Raw genomic sequence first — 15,985 nt, 5'->3', positions numbered from 1 at the left:
CAGAATTGAAAACTATCAAATGAGGTATGAATAATTGTCACTACCCCACAACATGGATTTTTTAAAAGTTTTAAATAGTCCAGCAATAATTTTACATTTCTTCATAAAGTCAGAAATTGTAACCTCAATAAGCGTCAAAAGTGAAGTACTTAGTCTTTAAGAGGAAAAAAAATCTTATTTACGGTCAGATTCACTGGCACTTTCTGGTAATGCAAAGCAGCTGTAAATCTGGTTTACTCGTGCTTTGCAATACAAGCAGCTACAGCACGCAAGTAAACCCCTGGAATATAGTCTTAACATAGTGACAGGATCATCCATGTTTGAGATGAAAAAGACCAATCTAGCCCTTCTCCCTCTTACTGATAATTTCATAGGCCCAGTTATCCAATTTTATCTTTAATTCAGAAAACTTTAGTTAAAAAAAAAAAGCCTATTTACCTTTTTCCATCCCATTTGCCTGCTCCTATTTTCGTGTCTTTTTCTTTGCCACCCCCTATATCTGGAATAGCCAGACAATTCATATATGCTAAACACCTTTCCTGTCCTCCTTAAAAATCTACTGAAAATCCATTAGATCAGTAAAACATGCCACCTGTAATGACCACTTGCCATGTTATGTCTGCCTAGTACTGTATTGCTTTGTATTGCCCCCATTCTTAGTTTTGTAAAGCCCAATCCTACAAAGATTCTAGGACTAGTCCTGCTTATAATTAAGCACATACCTAAGTCTTCATAGTATTGTGACCCTTGACTGTAAGCTCACTGGGGCACGTATTTCATTTTAGCTTGGCATACTTAATATACTGTAGAGTGCCAGGCAGCACACATGCGCACTACAGTACCTAATAACAGTAACACCTCTCTTTCCTTCTTTGATTAATGTTAGTGAAGAAATCTGAAGATGAAAAGCACTACACAATTCCAAAGAATGAATATCCTCAACAAACAGTAAGTAGTTTTTCCTTTCCTTACACTGTTTTATTCTGTATAGTATGACAAGTCTGGTAAACTAAAATTGAGCATTTACTTACTTTTGATTAATAATCTCACCTCTATTATTTCTTTATTGAATTGTGTCATTTGTTTATTTTATATAAATTATTAGCATAATCCTCTCCTACCGTATGATGCTATATAACCAAATATCTATAGCTTTTAAAAACACATTAGAAAATAACTCATGCACTGCTTATGTATCTTTTATATTATATTCATATTAAATAGAACCCTATAGCTCAGTGGTTTGAGCATTGGCCTGCTAAACTCAGGGTTGTGAGTTCAATCCTTGAGGGGGCCACTTAGGGAACTAGGGCAAAATTAGTACTTAGTCCTGCTAGTGAAGGCAGGGGGCTGGACTCGATGACCTTCGAGGTCCCTTCCAGTTCTATGAGATAGGTATATCTCCATATATTTCTTTTGTAATGGATAGTAAATTGCTCATAAATACAAGGACTAGATTCTGGTTTGTTGTGTGGCTGTTTTATACTGCACTATCACTGGAATCAGGTGTCATTACTGACATAGCTGGCCTTGGCAGGATCACCCCATTGTACAGGGGTCCTCATATGGCACAGAGTCAACACAACAGCTTCTACACATCCACCTTGTTGATGGTTTTTTTTTTTGTTTTTTGTTTTAACTACTGCTGGAAAACAGAATGCAGTCTCTCTGCCCTTGACCCTTAAATAGCCTCAGGCAATAATTTCAACTGGATCTCAATCCCAAACATTCATGGCCTTAGGTAAAGTACAAGATTAATGGCTTCAGTGCAGTGAATTAAACAAAAAGCCATTGCAGGTGTGTTAAAGAGGCGACAAATAAATATACATAAGTAAAGAACACTGAGGATGTGGAACAGAGGACAGAACAGTGCTCATACTGTGACAGACTGACAATATCCTGAATGAAATTTATTGAAATAAAACTAATTCAGTAATGTTTAACTTAACATCTTTGGAATTCATTGTATTGAAAATGCAATTGAATGTTATTGTGGAATTGTATGAATTTCCATGGGAAGGATAAATAGGAGAACAGCAGGGGGGTGATTGGGCAAATTCACTCAGGTTTTAGCATCTCCAGAGAAGCTAGAAAGGTGAGCATATACTAATTCAAATGGGATTCCCCAGGGACCAACAGACAAAGAAAGGGTTTTTTGATAAATAGCCTGGTTTTAAACTGGTTCCTGGCTTTCTTCCCGTTCCAGAAAATGGACAGAACCCCGGCCCACAGAGGGCCCCAATCCTTAGGGTAAAGTTGTCTATAATATCAAACTAATAAATTGCAATGCATGTCAAACATTTTCTTTTCTCATTTTGAACTATACTGGTTCCAAATTATGGAGAAACTATAACCAAGATGCTCTTTTTTCTATGTATTGAAAATTCTAAAACAATCCTTTTTGGATGGGGGAATCCACCCAGTTCTACTGAAAACCTCTCTTTGGAGTGGCATAGTATCACTTATGAACACAATAAATATCAAGATTCATACTGTAAATAGTCTTTACATACGTAATATTGTAAGTCTAAATTTTCAAAAGTAACTAGTAATTGAGTGTCTTAATTCTTGGGCATCCAACTTGAAACACCTTAAAAGGATGTCACCCTGACTTTCAGAGTGTTGGGGCTCAACATTTTCTGAACATCTATTCACTTCTCAGGGTTTTTTGTTTTGTTTTCTTTATTTGTTTTAATACCTTTCTTTATCTTTAGTTGCTTGTTCGATCATTAATTTCTTCAGTTCTGCCAGACGCTGTAGATCTTTCTCTTCCATTTCTTGCCACTTGCGTTGTTTTTCAGCCCAGTATATTCTCACCTGGAGTTTGTATGCATGAAATATACAGATTAAAACAGAACACTTATAAACCAAGATACAGGCCAGCAAAGCAAGGATAATGCCAGGGAAACCCTGACATCTTGGGTTTTGTAATAATATGTATATTTTAGAATAGCATATTTGCCTATGTTAGGAAACATTAACAAGCTACACTCTAAATGTGAAGCTGCAGAAACTGCTTTTGAAATGTAGTAGGAGCAGAAGGGAGTTTGTGGAACTCCCATGCATGAATAGAAAAATTGCTAACTGGTATGTTTCCTGCAGTCTTTTCTTTTTCCATCCTATCCAACAACAGCAACTACAGACAGCATTATTGCTCCCCCTACCAGGGAGCAAGGAAACAAAATACATGGCAATCAGAGCACCTCATTTCCAGTTTGAATCAAGAGTAGCTCCAAGTGGCAGTCCTCCAGGGGAGAAGCAAGGAGAGCTACGACAAACAGAATTACCAGTAATTTTTTTCTTGTTACTATGGCCCTCTTCATCTGTTCTACCCAGCAGTAGCAATTACAGAAAGCAGACATCCCATGAAATAACCAAAGAAGATGGATGGGCTTTCTTCAGATGTTTGGAGTGTCAGATATGTCCTCACTGACATTGCTTTTGGTCTGACTGGTAATGCCAGCTAAAGATGAAAGGAACAGACAACTATCTTGCAAATTTAGGTACAGAACTGGAATTTCAATGAGGCAGAAAATTAGCATGCTCCTTACTGAATGAAGATGAGCTCTGTGTAAGCTTGAAAGCTTATCTCTTTCACCAACAGAAGTTGGTACAATAAAAGATATTACCTCATCACCTTGCCTCTCTGAACGGCATTTAGTAACTTTGGATATATTATTTTGTCCTAGTCAAAAGCTAATAAGATAATGTCTGATCCACAGAGGTTTTTGTGGTGTTCACCATTGTTGCATTATTCCTCAAAACCAGTGGTTTTCAAACTTTTTTCATTTGCAGACTCCTATAAAATTTCAAATGGAGGTGCGGACCCCTTTGGAAATCTTAGGCATAGTCTGCGGACCCCTGAAACCACTGTTCTATGGTAACAATCTTGAAAACCACTGTTCTATAGTAACAACAACCTTTCACAGACCCCTTAGATATTAAGCTGGAATTAAAATTGTAAATATGTATCAATAATTTAATGAAGGAAAAATTAATAAATCATAGAATCTTTATATAACACACAACTTTCTGAAAACAAGGAAATTCAAAGTTAAGGGTGCATTTTAAATACAATTATTTTAAAAGTATGGAAATTCAGAGCTAAGGTATCCCAAATAACTGTAGCTTTGCTCTCTTGTCCACTTCACTGTGAGAACTCTCCATGTAAAGTTCATATGTATCTTATACTCTGAGGCTCCATGTGACTGAACCTCAAAAGGGCTCCCATCTGAAGATATTCTGTGCATCAGCTGTGTACTAGAGTCCTGCTTCTGCACCACCTGGAGTCAATGGGAGTTTTGCTATGGACTTCAGTGCAAGCAAGAGCCAAGTTCTGTGTAGCTTAGGACTCCACAAAACAGATACACAAAAGAGCTCCAGTCATGGATCTTAGGAGCTCCACAGAATAGCCATACATCTTGGGACACAGACTTTTAGTTATTATATACATTTTTAAAGCCCTCATAATTAAAACATCTAAAATCAATTTTATTCATTTCGAAGTACATCAAGTCCCTGGTTAAAGAGAAAGGAATCTCTAAATTCACTCCTTCTCCCTGCCCAATCCCCAGTGAGGAAGGTGCTTACTTAAAAAGGAAATAGTTTAAGTGACCATTCCTTGCAACAGAACCTCTATGAAATGGCAATAAAAGTAATAAATTATATGTCACAGAAATACACTAGTTTTAGGCTTTTGTAGAAGGCTCCAGTTTGCAATGGCTTTCAGGACATCAGACCCTTCAAAATGAGCTGTTCCATTTTTGCAAACAATCCTTTAGGTGCTGTGGTTCAGGTAGGGTTACCATATCTATTAAATAAAAAAAGAGGACCCTCCACGGGCCCTAGCCCCGCCCATTTCCCCACCCCAGCCCCGCTTCAACCCCGCCCCAACTCCGCCCCCTCCTCCCTCCCACTCCCAGCCACGGGGAAAGGGCTGCCCAAGCGCTACCGGCTTCACGGTTTGCCGGGCAGCCCCCAGACCCTGCGCCCCCAGCCGGCGCTTCCCCAGCGCAGCTGGAGCCCAGGAGGGGAAGCGCCCAGCCGGGGGCGCAGGGTCTGGAGGCTGCCCGGCAAACCGTGAAGCCGGAAGCGCTTGGGCTTCAGGCAGCCCCTATGCCTCCGGACCCTGCGCCCCCAGCCGGGCACTTCCCCTCCCGGGCTCCGGCGGCGCAGGGTCCGGAGGCATGGGGGCTGTCCGAAGCCGGTAGCGCTCGGGCAGCCCGGCTCTTAAACAGAGCCGAAGAGTCAGGGGAGGAGCAGAGGGTAAGGATTGCTCCATGATCCAGGTAGTTATACAGAGGAGTGACATTGCCAATGGCAATTAAATGCCCCCCCCCATGCCTTTTTTCCTGTTCCTCTGGGGTTTTATGCCCACCTGCCATTGGGCAACCCAACCTAAGAAAAGACAGATAGGCAAAACAAACTAAAACAAATTGATCAACAGCTGAAAAACTTCAAATAAAAACAAAGCAAAAGTTGTGATGCAACCTACCCTGTAACTCAACCACTCCTCCTATGACATAGGAGAAAATAAAAACTAGATGGCCAAGGCCACCAATAGAGACAACTTGTCAGACAACTCTGAAACATCAATCAAAATTTCTTCATGTTGCATCCTAAACTAGCAGTAAACCACTGATACTAAAAAGGCATTCAGGTGGCAGGGGATCAGAAAGCAAATACAATTTTTGTAATGGCTGGAGATTATACACATTTACCCCCTCGAAGGCTGTCTCTATACTAGAAGCACTTTTCCTGGCAAAGTGCTCCTCGTGTAAATGCAACTGTATCATACTGGTATAGAAAAATCACTCCCCAGGAGTGAAACAAATCGATATAAACACAGCTTTGTGTCTATGCTAGGAACTTCTGTTGGCACATTATATGTCAGTCAGGGATCACACCTCGTCATACCCATGACCAACAATTATGCAGACAGAAGTCTTTAGTTTAAAAAGACTAAACCAATACCGAGAAGCAATAATAACCTAGCCTCTGGGAACAAATATCAGAAAACATCTGCCAGAGCCAATGTGAAAGAATGCAGGAATCGCACAGTATAGAGAATCTTGAAAAGTTCCTCTTGTACATTTTTGATATATGCTTAAAATGTCTACAGATAATGACCAGAACATGCCTACACAGTGTACATATAATCCTGTCTCATCAAAGTCAAAGCCAAAACTTGTATGGACTTCAACAGCACCAGGATTTGGCTCCAAGTGCATATTTTACCTGCTTATAAGTATGACCTCATAACCACAATTGAAAATGACAAGTTCCCAGAATAAAAGAAAAAAGTTATAGGATATGAGACAAGAGGGAAAACATTTTTTCAAGTGCTTTTGTCCCACTGTTACACTAACTACATGCCAGTCTCTTTAGTAATTTCATTCATTCTATTTTTTTTAGTGGTAGTGTGACCGAGGGAACAGGGTCTGGCAATACTTTATATTTAATAGCAATGAAAAATCGATGAGAGAAGAGACAAATCCATGCTACCTCTATAACCAGCGAAGAAGGAAACTAGATACATCCTGTACATGGGCACAACCTAACATCCATAGCAAAGAATGATGGCCATGCAAATCAAGTCCATCACCCTCGACTGGTGAGGTGGGTCTAAGGAAGGGGAGAGCAAGATGGGCTTGGAGATAGGAAAGTGTGGAAATCTCTCAGAGGAAAATTCCTTATATGGGACACAAAGACCGGCACTTTCTCTAGGCAGCATTCTTGTTCAAATACTCATGTGTGGAATGGTTGAATGGAATGGTTGATATAGCAACACAGATACGATAATGATCTGTAGGTAAGGGATAAGGGGAAATTTCTTTGGACACAATAGGGAAATCCTATGTCAGGCCCAAAGAGGAGTTGATAAGAGGACTTTCTAAAGACCTAGGATTTTCTTTTCTTTTATCTGTAACTAAGCTAAAGGACCCCTACTTCACTCAATTTTGTAAACCTTTTTTTTTTTTTTGCTTTACTACCATATTCTCTTTAGTTTTAATAAATCTTGTTTTCAAGAACATTACTGCAATATGGATAATGTCATGCAGATGGTCTGAAAGAGAGAATACTTCAAACATCAAAGTAGAGGTAGCGAAGGATAAGGCATTTCTGGAGCCTAACTCCTCCATTCATGCTCTCAGTCAGATAGGGCATGAACAGAGTTTATGTTCGTTCCCATTAAGGTATGTTACAAAGGGCTATTACAGGTATTCACCTGGGGAGAAGCCTAAGGACGGAGACATCGGTTGGCAGGGTACTATTTTTTCATTTTTCAACCTTCACCACTGGCTGATCAACTGTTAACTTAAATCCTCCTTGTGGGCTGGGCTCCCTGGACTTCACTAAACCCTTCAAATACACATAATGAAAATATTCTATTTTGAAACAATTCTGCCTGATTTTCTCCCCCCCCCCCCGCTCCAACTCATTGCTTCCAACAGACATATAAATAAAAGCCTACTCGTCAGTGGCCCAATCCTGCAAGCATGTCAGCATCAATAGTGTCATAGAAGTTAATGGGACAGCTTATGTGAGTAAAGTTACTCATGTGCTGAAGCGTTTGCAGGACCACCCTATAAACATTAAATTGCTCCTGCTGTTTATTGCTGACTTGAAATAATAATTATGCATTTTTAATATAAAAATTCCACAGAAACCAGTTGTGATGTTAATCCTTTGAGTGTAAGATTTCAATATGAGAAATAAGTAAAAAAATAGGTAAATTCTCAAAATCAAAAGGTTCCTGTTTTTGTATAAATTACATTAATAATAAAAAATAGTGTTGAGAAATACAGCTAGTATGTGATACATAAGTAGATTTTTTTTATAAGTAGTAAATAACATATTCTCCAAAGTTTTCCCACAAAGTATTGTTTAGACTTTAGTTAGAACAATGTTATTTCCCCACGGAGAGACAAGGCAGGTGAAGTAATATCTTTTATTGGACTAATTTCTGTTGGCGAGAGAAGCTTTCCAGCTTACACAAAGCTCTTCTTTACATCTGGGAAATTTACTCAGAGGATATGTTTACACTGCAGTTAGACACCCGTGGCTGGCCCGTGCCACCGGACTCTGGGGTCTTTTAAGAGGCGGTTTCATTGCAGTGTAGATGTTGAGACTCGGGCTACAACCTGGGCTCTAGGACCTTGGAAGTAGGAGGGTTCCAGAGCTTGGGCTGCAGCCCCAGCAGGAACAGCCCCTTAGCCAGAGCCCTGTGAGCTTCAGTCAGCTGGCATGGACCAGCCATCAGTGTCTAATTGCAGTGTAAACATACCAAGAGTGTCACAGATAAATACAAGGTGGAACAGATTATTTAGCATAAGTAGTTAACATATATTTCAAGGGACTATTCAAGGTAAAGTGGCTTGTTAACGCCTCTCCAGTTATGGGGAAAGGGGAAAGCCGGGGAGGGGGGAGGATTAACAGGGTTACAGATTGTTGTAATGAACCATAATTCCAGTGCGCTATTCAGTCCATGATGTTTAGTGTCTAGTGAAGTTATGAATTTAAGCTCCTAGGCTCATCTCTTGAAGGTGCAAGCTCCTAGGTTCATCTCTTGAAGGTGCTGTGCCTTGGCTGAGAGGTGTTAATGGGCCATTTCACATTGAAATATGTGTTAACATATGCTAAACAATTATCTGTTCCATCTTGTATTTAGCTGTGACACTGAGTACATTTCCCAGACCTAAAGAAGAGCTCTGTGTAATCTCAAAAGCTTCTCTCTGTTGCCAATAGAAGCTGGACCAATAAAATATAGTACCTCACCCACCTCGTCTCTCTAATATCCCGGGACCAATAAGGCTACAACACTGCATACATTTCCCAGTCAGTCAAACGATGCTTAGCACACTGTATACATAGATGTGTGCTGTCTTGAAAGAGGTAATGTGCATCTGTTCTTGGAAGCCTATTTGAAAGTTCCCTGTGTTGATCTAAGTGCAGTGTGCTTAAACACTGTAGCCAATATATTCTGAGGCTCATTTGCTGCAATGCAGCATATCTTGCTGCAGCTTTGGTAGCTTCAGTGGTCTTTGCCATACTACTCGATAGCATAAATCTGTAAGACAGCTAGAAATGCAGTAGTTTCTCTGCACTGATTGTCCTTGAGACTGTGTGGCAGCCCCAGAGTATATGCCTCTATTGGTGTCTTTTTAGAAAAATAAGAAAGTAGCAAAATTGCTACACAAGTATATGCAGCTTCAAAACTGGGTATTGGCAACATTCCACCAACCACTTGCTAATCTCTGAACTAATACCAAAAAGACTATTTACAATAATATAAAGTATTGAGATTACTTAAAGCTTTTAAAAGCAATTAGATAATAAATCATTCAAATACCACATTTTCCATACTTTTTCTTTTTCCTCTGCTCTTTGAATCATTTCCTTTTCTTTCTGTATCTTTTCTTTTTCATCTTCCTTTTCTTTTCTTCTGGCAGCTATAGCAGCTTCCAGTCTGGCTGTCTCCTCCTGGTCTGCTCTCCACTGTAGAACCTGGCATAAAAGATTGAGAAAGTCTTCCTGTTTAGTCAATCCCTTAACAAAGTAAGTGTAACATTGTGGGCCTGAAAAATTGAATATAGTGAAGAAACACAAGTAGTCTGTTTATCAATTAGGTGTTCTGATTCAATCAGCAATGTACTATTATTTAATAAACATTACTTCCACTTAGTAATAGATCAGTCATTCTCCATTAATTGGTGAATTATTTAAGAACAAAATCCCACATGAAAAGTGAAAGACTTTCAATGATACTTGAGCTCCTAAATGCCTAAGTCACTTCCGAAAATGGCCTTGAGTCTCTTACGTTACTTAGGTGCTTTAAAAAATGTTACCATTTACCTTACAAGGTATGCATATTTTTATTTTCTTATTTGCCATATATTGCTTCAAATCATCATTATGATATTATATTATTAGTAATAATAATGATATTTATTATTATTGGCCAAGCAAAGTGAGGCCCTACATTCAGCTTGATGGCATTTCTGTTTGTCTGTCTGTAATGTGATAACTTTGAAACAGCGCATCCCATCAATTCCAAATTTTCAGGAATGTTCTAGGCATCAATGATGTCCCATTGATTCTGTGGAAAAGTCAGAAACCTGGAAGGGGAAATCGGGGACAACACACAGAGCCCCCTCACATTTGCTTAGCTGGTTTAACCAGCTTTGTAATTACCTCTAGATCAAAGAACCTGTCTATGAAGCCAATCTCAGCGCTGCCAATATCTCAATAGAGTTTTAAATGCTGGCACACTGAATGGCCTATCTCCCAGAGAGAACATCAGGAGGAGCCAGAGGGAGAGAAAAGTGAAGGAGGCCTAATTCCTTCTTCCCTCCTAGTGCGCTGCCTCCCCAAAACTTGGTCCAAGGTGGGGGAGACAGAGACAGGGAACCAGCCCCTGCAAATATTGACTCTGGAAGGAAAAGGAGCACACAAAGGGAAGTGTGTGCGCGTGTGCATTTCCCAGCCAGGGCTTGGGGCTGTGATAATGGAGGGTTCTGGTGGGGAAGGGATGTGAACTTCTGAGGTCAGGTAGAAGGGATTGGTGGAGCAGGTTAACAAGTATCTAGGGGTTGGGAGTGTCTAATGCCCTCATCATCTCGTTCTTTGACCCCCCTTTCTGATCCCTGTTCCTCCTCCCTACATACCCCCTTCCTTCCCCCACCACATTGCTACAGGCAGATAAATCTCTCTGATGCCTCATGATGCTTCCTGCACATATCACAAGCAGCAGCTTTATATGCGGCTCTCTCATTGTTTGTGGAGCTCAGCAAGTGTGTGACCCTCCAATTATAAAATAATAATACTGAAAAGCACATACAAGCCATAATTGAAACCATTTATCCAAACCCACCTCCCCATTAAAGTCAGGGATCCAAAATACCCCAATTTTTGGTTTATAAAGCAAAAACCCAACCAATGAGATTTTGCAAATGCCTAAACCATTCCTATTTTTTCCATCTCTCAGAAAGTAAGATTAAGTATTAAATGACTCCAGAGAAATTATACCAGGCATAACAATGTGGAACATAAAAAGCCACAATATTGGAACATTATGAAATGTAATAGTCAAAATCATTTTGGTAGATAGAGATTTATTTTGCTGCAGAAGTGCGGCCTGTGTATTTGTTTCATGTACCGTGTGCTGAGTAATAACATGAAAGGACTCCAAGCTTGTAAAACTCAACTGGCTCATAGTAAAAAAGCTATTTAGAGATGCTGCAACTGCAGCTAGCATTCTAGCCATGTGCACAATGTCTGATTTTCTGATGACTCCTCCAAATTCTTTCCTCCTGCAATCTGTGCTCTTCCCTTCAAGTTTCAAAGCAGGTTGCTACATCTTTCCTTTTAACAGCTTTTGTTGTTGTGTTTTTTGTGCAAAGTGTTTGCTGTCTTGCTGGGGCCAGAGGTTACTAGTATACAGCCCACCCTAGAGACATGGCCTTTAGCACCAGCCCATTGTAGCCTGTTAGCGTTCAAGTGTGTTGGCCTTTGAACCAGTCTCTGACTTCTTGTTTGTGTTACCACTCTTGCTGCAGGGCTTGCTTTCACTCTGTTGCTGCCTTCATTCTATTGGGTGGTGTCCTGTTGGTCCTCTGTGAGTCTCATATACCTCCTTTCTACATCAGGCCAGCTGATGGCTGAGGCTCTATGTCCTCCTGGTCCTGACCTTGGACAGCTATCTGCCACTACTCTATAGTTGTCTTTGGTTTCGTCTCCACAGCACGGCAAAAGTGAAGTCAAGTAGCTTATGTTTGATGCAACAGTGCATCCCTCCACTGCTAAGGGAACAATGACATGAGCAAAGTGATGGGCAATGAAAATGATCTTTGCAGCATCATTTTGAATGGATATAACTGGGAAAAGATGGCATTTGTCAAGGCCAGTGAAGGATGTTGCACTAACTGAGATGCAACATGATGAGAACCTGAACAAGAGTTTTAGCTGGATGGATGGATAGGAAAGGCTATATCTGAGGCTGCGGGGGAGGGGAGGGAGTCGACCTAAGATACGCAATTTCAATTACGTGAATAGCATAGCTGAAGTTGCGTATTTTAGGTCGACTTACCTGGCTGTGAGGACGGCGGCGAGTCGACCGCTGCTGTGCTGCTGTTGACTCTGCTTCCGCCTCTTGCCGCAGTGGATTTCCGGAGTGGACGGCAGAGCCATCAAGGATCAATTTTATCGCGTCTTCACTAGACGCGATAAGTCGATCCCCAATAGATCGATTGCTACCTGCCGGATCGGCGGGTAGCAAAGATGTGCCCTGAGAGATATTATACAGAGAGATTTGGCAAGACTTAGAAATAGCCTGGATGGTGTACTGTCTTCCTGGAGTAATGCTGCAAGATTGAATGAGACAATAAAAAGGAGTTTTGTTAAATACATTAGGAACAAAAAGAATCCTAACAATGGTACTGGTCCATTACAAGATGGAAATGGTAGAATTATCAATAATAATGCAGAAAAATCAGAAGTGTTCAATAAATATTTCTGTTCTGCATTTGCGGGAAAAACAGATGTAGTCATACCATATGATAACACTCTTTACACCTCAAGAGGGTGTTAGACAGCAGCTACTCAAGTTAGATATGTTTAAATATTAGTTCCAGATAACTTGCATCCAAGAATTTAAAAAAAGCTGGCTGAGGAGCTTGCTGGACTATTAACGTTGATTTTCAAAAAATCTTGGAACACTGGGGAAGTTCCAGAAGACTGGAAGAAAGCTAATGTTGTGCCAATTTTTAAAAAGGATAAAATGGATGACCCAGGTAGGCTTGTCTGGGAAGATAATGGAGAGGCTGATATGGGACTCAATTAATAAAGAACTAAACGGAGGATAACATAATTAATGCCAATCACCGTGGGTTTGTGGAAAACAGATCCTGTCAAACTAACTTTATTTTTATTTATTTATTTTTCTGAGATTACAACTTTGGTTGATAAAGGTAATTGATGTAATAGATTTCTGTAAGGCACTGAACTTGGTACTGCATGATATTTTGATTAAAAATACTAGAACAATATAAAATTAACATGACACATTAAATAGTTTAAAAGCTGGCTGATATGTCTCCAAATGTAATTGTAAACAGAAATCACCACTGAGTGGGTATATTTCTAATGGGTTCCTACAGGAATCAATTCTTGGCCCTACGCTATTTAACATTTTTTATCAATGACTTGGAAGAAAACATAATCACTGATACAGTTTGCAGATGACAGAAAAGTTGGGGTAATGGTAAATAATGAAGAGGATAAGTCACTAATACAGAGTGATCTGGACCACTTGGTAAGTTGGGTGCAAGCAAACAATATCAATATATCTAAATGAAAATGTATACATCTAGGAACAAAGAATGTAGATCACAAGTACATGATGGGGGATTCTAGTGTGGAAAGCAGTTACTCTGAAAAAGATCTGAGGGTTGTGGTGGAAAAATCAGCTGAACATGAGCTCCCACTGTGACGCTGTGGCTAAAGGGCTAATGAGCTTTTTGGATTCATAAAGAGGGCAACCCTCTGAATTTGGAACTGGTGTAACTGCTGCAGGAACACTGTGCCCAGTTCTGGTGTCCACAATTCAAGGAGCATGTTGACCAACTGGAGACTTTTCAGAGAAGAGCCATAAGAATGATTAGAGGATTAGAAAACATGCACTATTAGTGACAAACTCCAGGAGCTCAATCTATTTAGTTTAACAAAGAGAAAATTAAGGGGTGATTTGATTACCATCCATAATTACCTAAATGGGGAACAAATATTTGATAATGGGCTCTTCAATCTAGCAGAGAGAAAGGTATAACACAATCCAATGGCTGGAAGTTGAAGCTAGACAAATTCAGACTGAAAATAAATTAACAATTGGAACAATTTACCAAGGGTCATGGTAGATTCTCCATCACTGACAACTTTTAAATCAAGATTGGATGTTTTTCTAAAAGACGTGCTCTAGGAATTATTTTGGGGAAGTTCTATGGCCTGTGATATAGAGGTCAGACTAGATAATCACCATGGTTCCTTCTAACCTTGGAATCTGTGAACGTATGTGAAGACCTAGGGAGAGTTTACAGGCCTGAGTGACAGGCAGGATGGTGGTTTTGTCCACAGTGATCAAGAAACAAGGTAGCGGGAAGGCTTGGAGGTCAGAGATTAAGAGCTCTTTTTTTAGCTATGTTGAGCTTGAGCTGACAGCTAGACATCTATAAGGAGATATCAGAGAGACAGACTGAGGTGTTAGGTCTGGAGTACAGAAGTAGCTCTGTGAATTAGCTACATAAAGATAGTAGTTCAATTTGTATTTACTGATATTACCCAGAGATAAGGTGTGGAGAGAGAAGAGAAGGGAACCAAGTTCAGAACTCTGTGGAACCTCCCCAAAAAGCTGAAAGGCAAAAGAAAAATATCCTCTGAAGGACACATTGAAGGAGCAATTAGAGAGGCAGAATAAGAACCTGGAGATGACAGAGTCATGGAAAACAAGGGAGGACAAGATTTCAAAAAGAGGACTATGCTTGATTGTGTCAACGGTGATTAACAGGTTGTGGTAGATGAGGACGGAGTAGTAGTTTTGAGATTTGGCTAAGAAGAGGTCATTAGAGACTGAGGAAGAGTGGTTTCAGTTGAGTGCAAGGGCTGAAAGCCAGACTGGAGAAGGTCTAGGATGAACTGGTGGAGAGGAACTCCAGACAGCAATTGTAGACAGTGTGTTCAATGAGCTTAGAGATGAGAAAGGAGATTGGGCAAACGTTGGAGAAGCAGGGCAATAGGTAGAGGGGCAAGCGGGGTCAAGGGTGGATATTTTTAAGATGGGAAATTACAACAAGTTTTTATTGTGAAGGGAAAGTATTTTTTATCAATGACTTGGAAGAAAACATAATCACTGATACAGTTTGCAGATGACAGAAAAGTTAGGGAAGGTTAGGGAAAAGAATAAGGCAGATGATGAGGATAGGCATGAGGAAAAATCAGGAGATAGGATGAATTGGGGTCACTGGGGCAAGTGGATGGTAAGAGGGGGAGAGCAGATAAGAAATTTCTACATCTGTGACCAGGGAGAAGAAGAAGAGAGTTGGAGATGGGGGGGAGAAATTCAATAAGAACATATTAACATAAGAATGGCCCTACTGGGTCAGACCAAAGGTCCAGGCCAGTGCCAGGTGCCCCAGAGGGAATGAATAGAACAGGTAATCATCAAGTGATCCATCCCCTGTCGCTCATTCCCAGCTTCTGGCAAACAGAGGCTGGGGACACCATTCCTGCCCATCCTGGCTAATAGCCATTGATGGACCTATCCTCCATGAATTTATCTAGTTCTTTTTTTAACCCTGTTATGGTCTTGGCCTTCACAACGTCCTCTGGCAAAGAGTTCCACAGGTTGACTGTGCGCTGTGTGAAGAAATACTTCCTTTTATTTGTTTTAAATCTGCTGCCTATTCATTTCATTTGGTGACCCCTAGTTCTTGTGTTATGAGAAGTAGTAAACAACACTTCCTTATCTACTTTCTCTACACCAGTCATGATTTTATAGACCTCAATCATATCCCCCCTTAGCCATCTCTTTTCCAAGCTGAAAAGTCCCAGTCTTATTAATCTTTCCTCATAAAGAAACAGTTCCATACTCTAATCATTTTTGTTGCCCTTTTCTGAGCCTTTTCCAATTCCAATATATATATATTTTTTTTGAGATGGGACGACCACATCTGCACACAGTATTCAAGATGTGGGCATACCATGGATTCATATAGAGGCAACATGATATTTTCTGTCCTATTATCTATCCCTTAATTATTCCCAGCATTCTGTTCACTTTTTTGACTGCCGCTGCACATTGAGTGGATGTTTTCAGAGAACTATCCACAATGACTCCAAGATCTCTTTCTTGAGTGGTAACATCTAATTTAGACCCCCATTTTATATGTATAGTTGGGATTATGCTTTCCAATGTGCATTACTTCGCATTTAT

At 40.2% G+C, this 15,985-nt stretch overlaps 1 protein-coding gene across 1 annotated transcript in view; it reads right to left on the bottom strand.

Moving 5' to 3' along the window:
- The window catches only part of CCDC148 (coiled-coil domain containing 148), a 130,123-nt gene that overhangs the window by 16,728 nt on the left and 97,410 nt on the right, over positions 1 to 15,985 (bottom strand). Inside the window, exons 12-13 of the mRNA XM_054043310.1 lie at positions 9,367 to 9,507; positions 2,699 to 2,817 (exon numbers count right to left, since the gene is read on the bottom strand). Coding sequence (XP_053899285.1) covers positions 2,699 to 2,817; positions 9,367 to 9,507 — 260 coding nt within the window. The remainder of the gene's footprint in view (positions 1 to 2,698; positions 2,818 to 9,366; positions 9,508 to 15,985) is intronic.

The sequence above is a fragment of the Malaclemys terrapin genome, chromosome 11, assembly GCF_027887155.1.
Source record: "Malaclemys terrapin pileata isolate rMalTer1 chromosome 11, rMalTer1.hap1, whole genome shotgun sequence".
NCBI classification, from domain to species: domain Eukaryota; kingdom Metazoa; phylum Chordata; order Testudines; family Emydidae; genus Malaclemys; species Malaclemys terrapin.
The sequence above is the reverse complement of the archived record's forward strand: the minus strand, read 5'-3'. Positions and strand labels throughout refer to the sequence as shown.